At 44.2% G+C, this 11,334-nt stretch overlaps 2 protein-coding genes across 2 annotated transcripts; one reads left to right on the forward strand and one right to left on the reverse strand.

Moving 5' to 3' along the window:
- The first annotated feature begins 262 nt into the window (after nt 1–262).
- On the forward strand, nt 263–2,566 carry LOC131889004 (uncharacterized). The gene is made up of 2 exons (XM_059237988.1): nt 263–2,097; nt 2,177–2,566. Exons 1-2 carry the CDS (start codon nt 432–434, stop codon nt 2,500–2,502), a joined length of 1,992 nt encoding a protein of 663 aa, XP_059093971.1. The 5' UTR covers nt 263–431; the 3' UTR covers nt 2,503–2,566.
- A 744-nt stretch (nt 2,567–3,310) lies between these two features.
- Nucleotides 3,311–9,669, reverse strand: LOC131881773 (sucrase-isomaltase, intestinal-like). Its single transcript, XM_059228732.1, has 8 exons — nt 9,239–9,669; nt 8,914–9,172; nt 8,220–8,693; nt 7,099–7,224; nt 6,196–6,866; nt 5,495–5,665; nt 4,945–5,103; nt 3,311–3,754 (listed from the first exon to the last, which is right to left on the reverse strand). Exons 1-8 carry the CDS (start codon nt 9,617–9,619, stop codon nt 3,368–3,370), a joined length of 2,628 nt encoding a protein of 875 aa, XP_059084715.1. The 5' UTR covers nt 9,620–9,669; the 3' UTR covers nt 3,311–3,367.
- Nucleotides 9,670–11,334: the final 1,665 nt, after the last annotated feature.

Consider the following 11,334-nt stretch of genomic DNA (forward strand, 5'->3'; position numbering starts at 1 on the left):
TTTCAAAACAATGGGATATGAAGCCCTATGACCTAGGTATCCTACAAACCTAGATTGCAAGGCCAAACATGATTAGAAAACTAACAATTACGAATATAAAAGGCAACTCAATACTGTATTTCAGCAATCAGACAATTCAATCAGCAATGTAGAAAAAATATGTACACTCAAAAATATCATCTAACGATTGTTTAAAATCCTCTCCTTAAAATGCTTTCAAACCCCTAACCAGGCCCTCTTCAGGGGAATCAATGCACTAATAAAAACAGGCTACAGCTGCTACAACTAGAGACAACACCACCAAGGTCCGAGTAAGTTGGAGGCTGTGAACATTGAATATTGATTGACTCCAACTCCCCAGCCCAAGTTTGGGGTTGAGGCTCAACCGGTCCGAGTGTCCCGCCCACACCCACACTGGGTCGGGCTTAGAAATGGAGGCCGAGGCCGAAGCCACCGAAGCCAGCGACCCTCTGGCTTTAGTGACCGTGGAGCCGGCTCCGGCTCACGAAGCCCGGCCGTGCTGGTTGTGCTCGCATCAAGCGCCCAACCTCAAGAAGCTCAAGACCCACCTGCTCCTTAAACACGGCCAACATCACCATTTGTGCCTCTTTTGCGTGGACAAGAAGGGCTGGAGCGACTCATTCGCCTCCAACGCCCAATACAACCAACACTACGAGGCCCGACATCGCGGACTCATCGCCGATCCGCGTGCCTGGCAGGCCCAGGACCGCGAGCGCAAGAGTCGCATCAAGGCGCGATTCCGCGAGCAAGTCCGACAAGCCCAAGCCCAAGGCCGACCTATGCCGCGACGTGAGCGACTGGGCCGCGATCACTGTCTCCTCTGTCCCAATAAACCGGCCTTTGTCACGGACTTGGCCTTCCATCAGCACCTAATCGCCGCTCATCACTACGACTACTGCAAGATCTGCGACCTGATCGGACCGCGACACACGGTGCGCTATCACATCACCGATCGCCATACTCATCAGTTGTGCCACGTGTGCGGCAGCTCCAGTCCGCGATTCCGCGATGCCGCCAGTTTATTAGCCCATTGGCAGCAGTCCCATGGTTTCGAATTGCATCGTTACCATTGCTTTGATTGCCCCGCCCCTCATCGACCGGTTTTCACCAACCTCGAGCAATTGCGGCATCATCTTCTCGACGAGCATCTAACTCGTGGCGATGTCTTGCGACCCATGCGCAAACGTCGCGGGTTGGCCGGTCCGGATCCCATGGACGATCTGACTGAACCGCCCGTGCCCCCGCCCCAAATCGCCACTGTCCGTGGGCTGCCCAATGCCAGTGGCCAAGATTGCTTCGCCATTTCCGTCCTCCATTTATTAGCCCAGACGGATTTGGGGCAGCGCCTCGATCCGCCCACCCATCATCGTCATCAATGCACCGTGGCCAGTTGCGTTCTGGGCCATTTTTTGCAAGATTATGCGAAAGGAAGTGCGGGTTTGGATGCGGTACGGGTATTTCAGAACTACGCCCATTTTGAGGTGAGCCACTTACCCGTGGATTGCGGCGATTTTCTGCGAGGCGCTCTCAATCAATGTGCGGCCAGTCCGGCGGAACATCGCGGGTCCATGGACCTGGATCCGGCCTTCAAGATGTTCCTTCAATGGAAGTTTGAGTGTGATAATTGTCAAAGATTCGTAGTGTCCTCGTGTAAAGAATATGTCTTGAAAATTAACGGCTCCCAGTCCGGCAGTTTGTCGGAACTCTTGAATAAGTTTTTGCACGAACGGGTGTGTCGCTGTGGGGCCCTGTGTCAGGTGTATCCCGCGGTCAAGCAAGCCGGTCAATACATCTTTGTCGAGATTGATCGGGCTTTTAACACGGACGGGAGTGACTCCAAAGAGATTGCCTTATATTCGTTACAATTACAAGACACCTACAGTATTTTTGGCTTCCAATACCGTGTGATTGGAACCGTGCATTATGACTTAGAAAACCTGCAAGGCGGACACTATGTGACCCGCATATTTTCCGACCCGTTGGAATGCATCACCATTCACGAAAACAAGATCCAAACCGAGCGCAAAAAGCCGGATTTTGATGCCGATGCTGTCATTGTGGCCCTGAAGAAAATTGGTGAGTGATGATTGATTGACCTGGTCCAGTGACACTGTTGCTCATTGAACTAATCATGTTATTTATCCCTCAATAACAGAGATAACCTCCTCCAGTAATGATCTCAAGCGAATAGAACTGGAAATTGAATATGAAAACCAATCGCTCGAGATCGAGTCAAACCCACCGGATGCCGACAACCACCCCAAAAGTCCTGAACCTTCGACATCGAAGCTTTCCAAACCAAATTCGGCGGGAGAAGAAGATGCTCGTTCCAATGAAGGAGCCTGTCCATCGGGATCAAATCCCGGGGGTGATTTCAAAGACGATAGAGAACTGTCGAGTGTCATTGATCTGCCCAAGAGTGTGTCCATGAAGGCCAAGAATCAAATGATTTTGGATGTGCTCGCAGAGAGTGAATTTTGAATGGCTACTTTACCGATGATGTCTAACAGATCAATAAAAATAGCAATTTTTTTCGTTAGTTATACACACCCGTGTTAACTAATCGCCCTGGAAACCATTGCTGCGAAACGGCTATGTCTAATTTGGACAAATCGACAAATCTATTGGATTACTTTTCGACTTTCTTTACCAATTTAGGGAATGTTATCCCCAGTAACTGGAGATGTAAAATCTATAATTGTTATTTTGATCAGTGTTCTTCTAAAATCTGATACACCAACGAATTAAAGTTGACGGATCTGGCTAGCCCTTGAATTCAAAGTTGATGAGGAATTTTGGTCTAAAGCTTGTCCAGATCTGACTTAAAAGATGCTACGGTAGCATCAACGCCTTACATATTCTATACTAACATTTGAGGGATGCGCTAACTAGGGTTCTCGAGGGCCCGAAGTCTTTTTGTTTGTTTGTCTTTTCACGGGATTTTCTAACCGCTACAGGTCACCCTAATGGTAAGCCTGTAAAGTCCTTACAATTAACCCTAAAACCTGGGTTGTGATGAATGTCATTAATAAAACGTTCATTCTCAGATACTTTTACTTACTCAGATACCGTCCTTGAAAACTGGACAGTCCAAACCTTTCTAGTCTCTCTCAATAGGAGAGGTGAAGCAGTTCTTCAATGGTCGTGGTAAAACATCTTTGGACCTAGAACGTGGACATTTGGACCTGGATTGAAGTAGCGTACGGTTTCAATCCTGCTATTTCAGTAATGAATTTTGCATTGTCCCTTGCTTTTCAAAGTCCTCTCTCAAAGTACTGAAGAGTTGTGCTCTAGACAAAAGTTTATACCCTAGAGCACACAATATTTTCTATCTGGCAGACATGAATCAGCAATAAAAGAAGAGCTCCATGCTCCAATCAGCCGCAGGGTTGATCTTCTCCGAGCACTCGACTTGTGTGAAGGCAAAAGTCTGATTCCAATCACAACGGGATTCCTCTGGGAAGCGAATCCGAGCAATAATGGTGGGCAACCCATAAAAAGAGACCTTCCCAATTTGAAGATCGTTCAAAGCGGAGTGGTCATTTTTCACCACGGTTCCATTGAGTTGATTATTCGAGTAGGTGAAAGCCACCTTGGCGTGTTTGGCCCAGGATGGATCCAAGCTCTGCCCATCGTCCCAATACAAAACACCCTCGGCCTCCTGGTTCTCATCCAGACTCACTAGAAGGTGAAGGTCATTCTTTCTGGCCATTTCCGTGCTCAATGCAGACGCCTGAAACGAAGAAAAAGTATCTGCAATTTGGACAGTCGTTTCATGCCTCTGGCCGCTTTGTGTGCAGTCCCTGCAAATTTAGGGAACTGTTTTTGCGGTGTTATCAGACTTGCAACCAGTGGGACATACGCTCTTAAAGTTGGTACCTGGGTTCCAACCTCATCTGAGGAAAATTGCTTATCGTTTTGAGCAAGCCACTTTTGATCAATCCAATTTCTTAGAGCCAAAAAAATGCATCTGGATGTGTACCCAAGAAATTTAATCTCCGAAGTTATTTGCTTTCTAGGTCCAAAGACGAAAGAGGGCTTGAGATCGTCAAGTATTAAGCGCTTATATTATTGACGCACTTTTTCGTTCGATCTTTAAGAATTACTTTTATTAGACTCGTGAATAACTAATCCGTTTCTAGTGGATGTGGAGTTTGAATTATTTAATGGAATTGTCACTTCTCTCACTCCAATGCAAAAGCAGTGCCATCTTCTGATTCTTACTGACACCGGTACCATGATGAAGGCAAGTTTGTCGTTACGTCCGGGCATAGTTCTTTCAAACAAATTTTGTTTCATCATTTGGCTGCATTAAAAATGACTTTTAGTCACTTTGAGTAACAGCAATGCCCACCAGAGTTCATTGGAGAGAAATGCCTTGCAACTCTTCAACATGGTTCTTTTAACCCAAACCTCCTCGACTGCTTAAACTTGGAAACTTTCTGGCTCCTCACCTTCTTACTCAAAAATGTCATGACGACGTGGTTTTAACAAATTTCGATTCTAGAACCCAATAACCTTTGGTCATTCCTAACATCCACATCTGATTCGTAGAGCTCATGAATGTATGTACAAGTGCCATTAATACGATCTGCTCTCAAGTGACGTGCTTGTTATGAGATTGCAGATTATTTCAGCGAAAACCTGTGTTTTCCTGAATACAGATGGCTTTTTCTTTTTACGAAGGTGGGACCTGCAGGCATTTCAAAGGGAGGCATATCCGGTCTTTTGATCTTCCATTTTCCTCCCCACCACAACAAATTAACTACGAGTTAGTTACTTGGCTTCAGTCAAAGAAATCTTAATTCATTAGACTCGGCGAGGAAATTTACGTCACCCATACTCAAAGTTCCACATTTCTATCCATTTTTGTGGGCGGAAGAGCAACTTAGTGGTTTTTAAAGTCATGAGGAATGGACGCACCTGGGTTGGAATAATTGTACCTCCTCGAATGTGAAGCGGGAGTTTCTCGATGGGCGCATCCAAGTTGGAAAAGTTTCCTCGAACGTCACTTTCCTCGGTGGTATAAAAGTCGAACCATCTGGCCTCCGGGAGATAAGCGCTTACAGACACTTCCCCGGGCTGGAAAACAAGAACGGAAAAACTGCATCAATGCAAATAATTGATGAGACCATTGGGACAGCTTTTTGTCTTCAGTCTTTAAACGAAAAGTTCGGAGCTATGGAAATCGGAACCGAGAAGGTTGTTGAACAATAGGATTGATTATGATTGACCGGGCTCGACTTCTAGCCACAAAATGGGAAACCAATGGGCTTTTTTAAGATATAGTTTTTGGGGGGGTTTTCTCCCCACATACGATATGACTGATCGATTCCATTCATCCAAAGAAAGGGAACATACGTCCTTAACTCAAACAAAGGGAAACAAATTGGCCAAAATTCCAATTCCCATGCTCGGCGTGCTGGTCCCTTTTTAGAGAAGTGATGCGGATCAGATGAATAACTATTTTTACCCGCAAAACCGGCGAGACAAGCAGAGCATTTCCCCACAAAAACTGCTCGTCAATGGTCCATGTCGTGACATCTTGAGGGAATTCATGCCATAGTGGTCGGAACACGGTGGATCCATGTTGAGTATGTTCATAGAATAGAGAGTACAAATATGGCAAGAACGCATATCGAATCTGAAAACAAAACTCAACCATGACTCTCGGTTTTGATTGTAGGTAAATGAACCAAAGGAGGGCGTCACTACTGGATAGAGATGGTCGGGTGGAGGAGACCTAACTTTTGTCCACATGAACCAAATGCAATTTACTTCATACAAGTTGGGCTCTTGTTGGCTCAGAAAGGGTTCGCTAATTTTGATCTCAATCAAACGTCTGTGACAAAGGCAGTATGTTCTTGAAACTCAGTATGACATGGGCATAAAATGACTGGTTTGGCACCACGTTGATAAGATCTTACCAACGTGGTGCTACCTCATTCAATTTGTGCCCTCCCTGGTCTGAGTTTTGAATGCTCATAGTTTTTTTACACGAGCATTCGATTGAGATCTAAATTGACCAATGCTTCCTGAGTTTCCAATTGAGTCAACTCGAGCAAAGGGAAATGCATTTTATTGATTAGGATTGGAAGTACTCATTTCCCCCATTACCGTCACTGTCCAGTGGTGACGTCGTCCTTGTGTAACCAAAGAGTCTGCATGCATTACCTCCATAACAGTTTTGGCAATCGATGCCACAAATGGATCCACACCCGGATCTTGATCCACATTGCCAATGCTATTATGATTCCGAGCAAACGGATAGAAGGCACCCAATTGGTGCCATCGGGCGCACATCTCGGGATCGTAATCCCCATTAAAGCCGCAGATATCCGCTCCCACTAATGGAAATCCAAACTGGTTGAACTGAAGGATCCCGATGATGGAATATTTCAAATTGTCCCATTCTGCAAAATTATCGCCCAACCAATGTGAGGCATATTTGGCCCCTCCAATGAAAGTGGAGCGACTCAAGACCAAACTTCGTTGATCTGTGGCCTCTTGAACTGCTTGGAAAGAGGCCACAGCCTCCCACCAACCATACATGGAATGGGTGTCATAATGGGAACCTCCCGCATGTTGAGCATCCATACAAAGGGTTTTGGTGATCAAACCAAAAGAAGCGTTCGCACCAGGAACATACGGCGGGTTGTTCCACATGTTCTCCTCGCATCCATTCAAACTTCCCTGCTCGAAATTGGCGGGCTCATTCATATCGATCCAAAGTCCGTCCCAAGGTACTTCTTGGCGCCATGCCTTGATCCATTTGACCCACCAATCTCGGGTGATGGGTGACGTAAAATCCGGATAATACACTGGGCTATCTGGCCACACCATCCCTAAAAGTGCGTTAAAGAACTGGCTCGTGCATTTAATCGTTTCATTATGGTTTACATAACCGACGTATGGTGATCACGCTCTTGGTTTCCATTAGGCTTGTCAATCTCAAAGAAGGATATCTTTTGACAGACATCGCTCAAGGTGTATAGCGTCACTCTGACTTCTTGAAGGCTGACCTCTTGCTGTATCTTCAAGACCAAAATATGGTTCGCCATGTGAGTCAATACTTACCTTGAATGGGAAGGCCGGTTTGAGCTTCTTTCACCCAGACGTCCAAAGTGGACCCTTCTTCAAATGCGGGATAGTCACTTTCTCCTGTCGGAATCCCGGGATCCAAAATAGCCACAAAGCGACGCCCTAAGAGTTAAAGAAATCAAATCTTGAATTAAAGCGATAACCTTTTGCTCGGCAAGGTTTTTCTGTTCATAGTTAAGATGTGATTTTGATTTCCCATTGTTGTTTGAAGCTCGATCAAGGAGACAAGAGCCGTCTTTGAGTGCCGACTAAATTCATGTTCATCTTGATCAAATTTGTATCCACTGGCTTATCATATTTGATTACCGAGGCATTCTTTGGAAAGATAATCTCCTAAAAAGTCTCAAGAAACAAATTTTGCCGAAGTGGAAGTGTCTGGCAGCATCAAGGTACAAAAAGTCCAGTTAGAAAAGAGGACTTCTGTACCCATGGACACTCTAGTATTGGCAACCTAACATCAAAAACTTTCATCATTGTACCATTCAAGGGGAAAACTTTTTTGTGTGAATTTGCCCCTGGACTATTTTCACAATTATCGACCATTATTTTCGATAAACAAGAAAAATTTAGCTTTTCTTTTCAATATTATATTCAATTTAGAAAAAATAATCAAGACTCAAAAATGTCGCTATTTATTCAATTGCTACATAAACCGACAAATCTCAATCCACAAAATCGGTCGTAAGTAACACAATTAAAACTCCAGCCTGAAGCAGAAGCCATTTCTGTGCTTCTCCTTGACTGGATCGCTCCACGTTCACCTGGGTGAACAGTCCAAAGATGGGTATTATAACAAAACAAGTCATTTCATGTTGGGAAAACCATGTCTGTTAAGCTCACAATATAAATTCGTATGTTCTTGTTATTGTACAAGTTTGAAGACATAGCCATTTGAATGTTTGTTCCATTTTTCGGACCGAATAACACTCCGGAAGATGAAAGATGAATAGGGATTTTACAATTTTCCTAAACAGACATGGATACATCAAAGCTCGCCAGCCGATCACTTATTCAAAGTGGAAAGCAAAGTCTTAAATGTCTACCAACTTCAGTGGTCACTTTGATCCCCAAGTAGTATTCACAGCATAGCCACCTACCATCGTTATGTACATCCTGTATGAAATCGGGCAGGTCTCCAAAACGTTCCTTATCGTAGGTAAAGTCCACTTTCCGATCCATAATATCAATATCAGACCATTGTCCATCCAGAGGGATTTCAGCCGCCAGAGTGCGCTGATAGACCTCCCGCAAATCCTGCGTGCTTTCATACCCCCATCGACAAATGTGGAATCCCAAGGACCAATAAGCAGGTACTTGATGACGTCCCAAAGCTCCGGTGTATTGTTGGACCACATTCTCTGGCGTGGGACCCAAGAAGAAATACAAGTCCAGAACACCACCGATGGTTCGATAAACCAGTCCAGGTTTGGGCGTCAGGGTGACGTCGGCGGCATTGCTGTTCTTAAATAGTACTGAATGGGCATTGCCATCGTTTTCCAATACGGTATAGTAGGGATGGGTTCCATAGAGGTTCAACTCCGGGTTGGGTGATACATCTCGAGCAAACATGGCTGGAAACGTGATCGATATGAATGTGCCTGAGGTTGTCTGGCCTACTTAGGTCTACATTAGATGGTATGTAGCGGTGCATTACATAGGGCAAGGGGTATTCATACTTTGACAACATGGTCGCATCCTGTACGTGTTTTGTCTGACGTTTCCATAAAATTTGCATTCCGAGGACTTGACGTCGAATTCATGAGTTTTAGAAAAATTATGCTTCTTTCTTACTCCATGTTTTCCAATTGAGATCGTGTTTGAAAGAGGGCTGTTCATGCTCGCCCAAACCGTAGACATTCTCAGAGGGCAATCTCGAGGCTATTTGAAGGAACTGATCAGAGAGTGTGAGGCCTCCGTAGGAAGAATCAAAGAGGATGGTTCCCGTTGATTTTCGGATCACTTGGAATGAAAAGACTGGTTCATAAGAGAATTGGACGTCGTACAATGTACTTTGAGGACGATTGGAATCTCTCTCAATTGGGATTGGAACCTGAAAGAAACAGTCCATGAATGCGTCTATTCATCTCTGATCCAAGATCACTTCAATTCACCTCACCTCGTAACGTTCCGCTGATAAGGGACTCAACTTGACCCGGAGTCGAGATTCCGTTTGGAATTCGACTTCAAAGCGGACCAATGAGAAATCCTGACCAAAATACGATGATTCCGCCAGATTCCTCTCAAGAATGGCCTCAAAGCCCAAATCAGTGGGCAAGACCTCGTCACCCTGAAGTCGATAGCCGTAGAACGGGGGCAAATAACAAACAGGGGCCCTTCCCGAACCGAGGGGGGGTTCAAAAATGCATCCCCGTTGTTCACATCGGGCTTGGGTGACGTTCGGATCAGGATGACAATCCACACGATCCGAATCTGTCAGACTTTGGGCCTTTGACAACGCCAAAGTGACCACCCAGATCACTCCACAAAAGGCCTTCATTCCCTTCTCACTCTCGACAGGCAATCGAGAGACTGCGTAAAATGATGCCTTTAAGTGCTTAGTTGAATAAACATAGGTACGAGGAGCCAATAGATACAAGATAAGATTACGACCGAGGATGAGCCCCAAACAGTATGACATAACATGTTTAGATGTTATTCTTTCATCTTGATTGTTAGGCATTTTAGACCAGAAGGTAAAGAACTTGGGTCTTTTTAGAACAGTACTACTGATCCATCAACGTGGTGAACTTTAGAGAAGGAAAAAAAAGTTCAAAGACATTGTTTCAAGCATCAGGCCTTCATTTTAAAACTGCCTTTGGCCGTCTTGGGAGGGGTTTCTTTTAGAAATTAATTTAATCTAGACCTGTCGAAGAAGAGACCGGTAACAAAATGCAAATAACAGAATTTAAAGCATTGGTACTCACTCGAACGAAGAAAATAGATGCCACGCCATTCGTCCGAGGTTAGGCGAAAACCATGATTACTTTTCGCCTGTTATGGAATAATCGATTTTAGTGTCTGATTTTCCGTTCAACTTTTCTGGTGGAATGTTTCTTCACTTTACTTGTTTTCATTATCGTGCTTGTTACACCATACCTTCTCTCTATGATACTTTCTTGTCATGGTAAGCCCAATACCCTAAAGCTGAACGTCTCCTCGATTTTAAAAAGTTAGAGTAGTTAATGACTTTACTTCGAGTTTTTTCCCTCGAAGCGGAATTTTGACCCAAAAGAAATCAGCATTAACCTATTAACTTCGTCTAGATGAAGTGATTTTGAGTGAGTGCCAGTTCAATGGCGCTCTGTAGATCTATGTTTTACTTGAAGTATTATTTGTGCTTTGCTCGCATTCTTAAGAGACGTGTGTTTGTCATTTTGATTTATCACAAAACGTTCTTTATTATATTATGGTCTGCGTCATCATGGGCATCCTTTTCTTTTGAATGATTCGCTTCATTTTCATCGTCATTTCGTTGGCAAGTACCTCGTTTGACTTTTTGTGAAGCTTTCAAATATTTGAACGGTCTCAACCCGACTAATTTGTAAACAAAATAGGGCAACAAAGCCTAATCCTGTAGGTGTCTTCGAGCACATCGCATCATCATCTTCAGTTATCACAGATATAGTTTTATTGAAAACAGCAGGGCGACTTCGAGAAAAGTAGCCAATCAGTCCTCACTTGACAAGTCAAAGAGCCCAAAAGAAATAGTTCGTCAGTAAAATAACGGACCTTAGAAATGTTGATCCTTGTTAAATCTTTGTGAAACAATGACAAATGCATTGCAAACACTATTAATGTCCTTTCTCATCCATCACCGACATTTATCTTCACTTCTTCATCTTTAGATCCAGCGGTCTTCAAAACAACGAAATACATTACACCAATCCCTCTAAGGAGGAGAATAGATTGCGTGATGGCCCTCTATTTCAGAACTTAAACCAAGACCCAGCCTTTTCTGGAGAGAGGGGTCGGAGAATAAAATAGAAGAGAACTAACATCCTCTGTTACTCTTAGGAGTTAATGTCAAACCATGACCCTGCGCCTCCTTACAGCGAGAATCGAGAATTGGGTTATTCATATATTGTCGAATTCAAACTGCTTTGTCATTGATAAAGTATTATCCTGGGGAGAGCCCTTCATCTCTTCTTTGAAGATGGGCCGCTTTTCTAGAACCTTGTCTTTGTAGATATTGTGCTCAAAGACGGATTTCAA

Source organism: Tigriopus californicus, chromosome 1, assembly GCF_007210705.1.
Source record: "Tigriopus californicus strain San Diego chromosome 1, Tcal_SD_v2.1, whole genome shotgun sequence".
NCBI classification, from domain to species: domain Eukaryota; kingdom Metazoa; phylum Arthropoda; class Copepoda; order Harpacticoida; family Harpacticidae; genus Tigriopus; species Tigriopus californicus.

Excerpts from the sequence above, each read along its gene's own strand:
- LOC131889004 (XM_059237988.1), top strand. The coding sequence starts at position 432 with ATGGAGGCCGAGGCCGAAGCCACCGAAGCCAGCGACCCTCTGGCTTTA. Across the intron at positions 2,098-2,176 it reads TGTGGCCCTGAAGAAAATTG|AGATAACCTCCTCCAGTAAT; the intron begins GTGAGTGATGAT and ends CCTCAATAACAG.
- LOC131881773 (XM_059228732.1), bottom strand. The coding sequence starts at position 9,619 with ATGAAGGCCTTTTGTGGAGTGATCTGGGTGGTCACTTTGGCGTTGTCA. Across the intron at positions 7,225-8,219 it reads ACAGGATGTACATAACGATG|GGCGTCGCTTTGTGGCTATT; the intron begins GTAGGTGGCTAT and ends TTTAACTCTTAG. Across the intron at positions 6,867-7,098 it reads AACCGGCCTTCCCATTCAAG|GGATGGTGTGGCCAGATAGC; the intron begins GTAAGTATTGAC and ends ACGCACTTTTAG.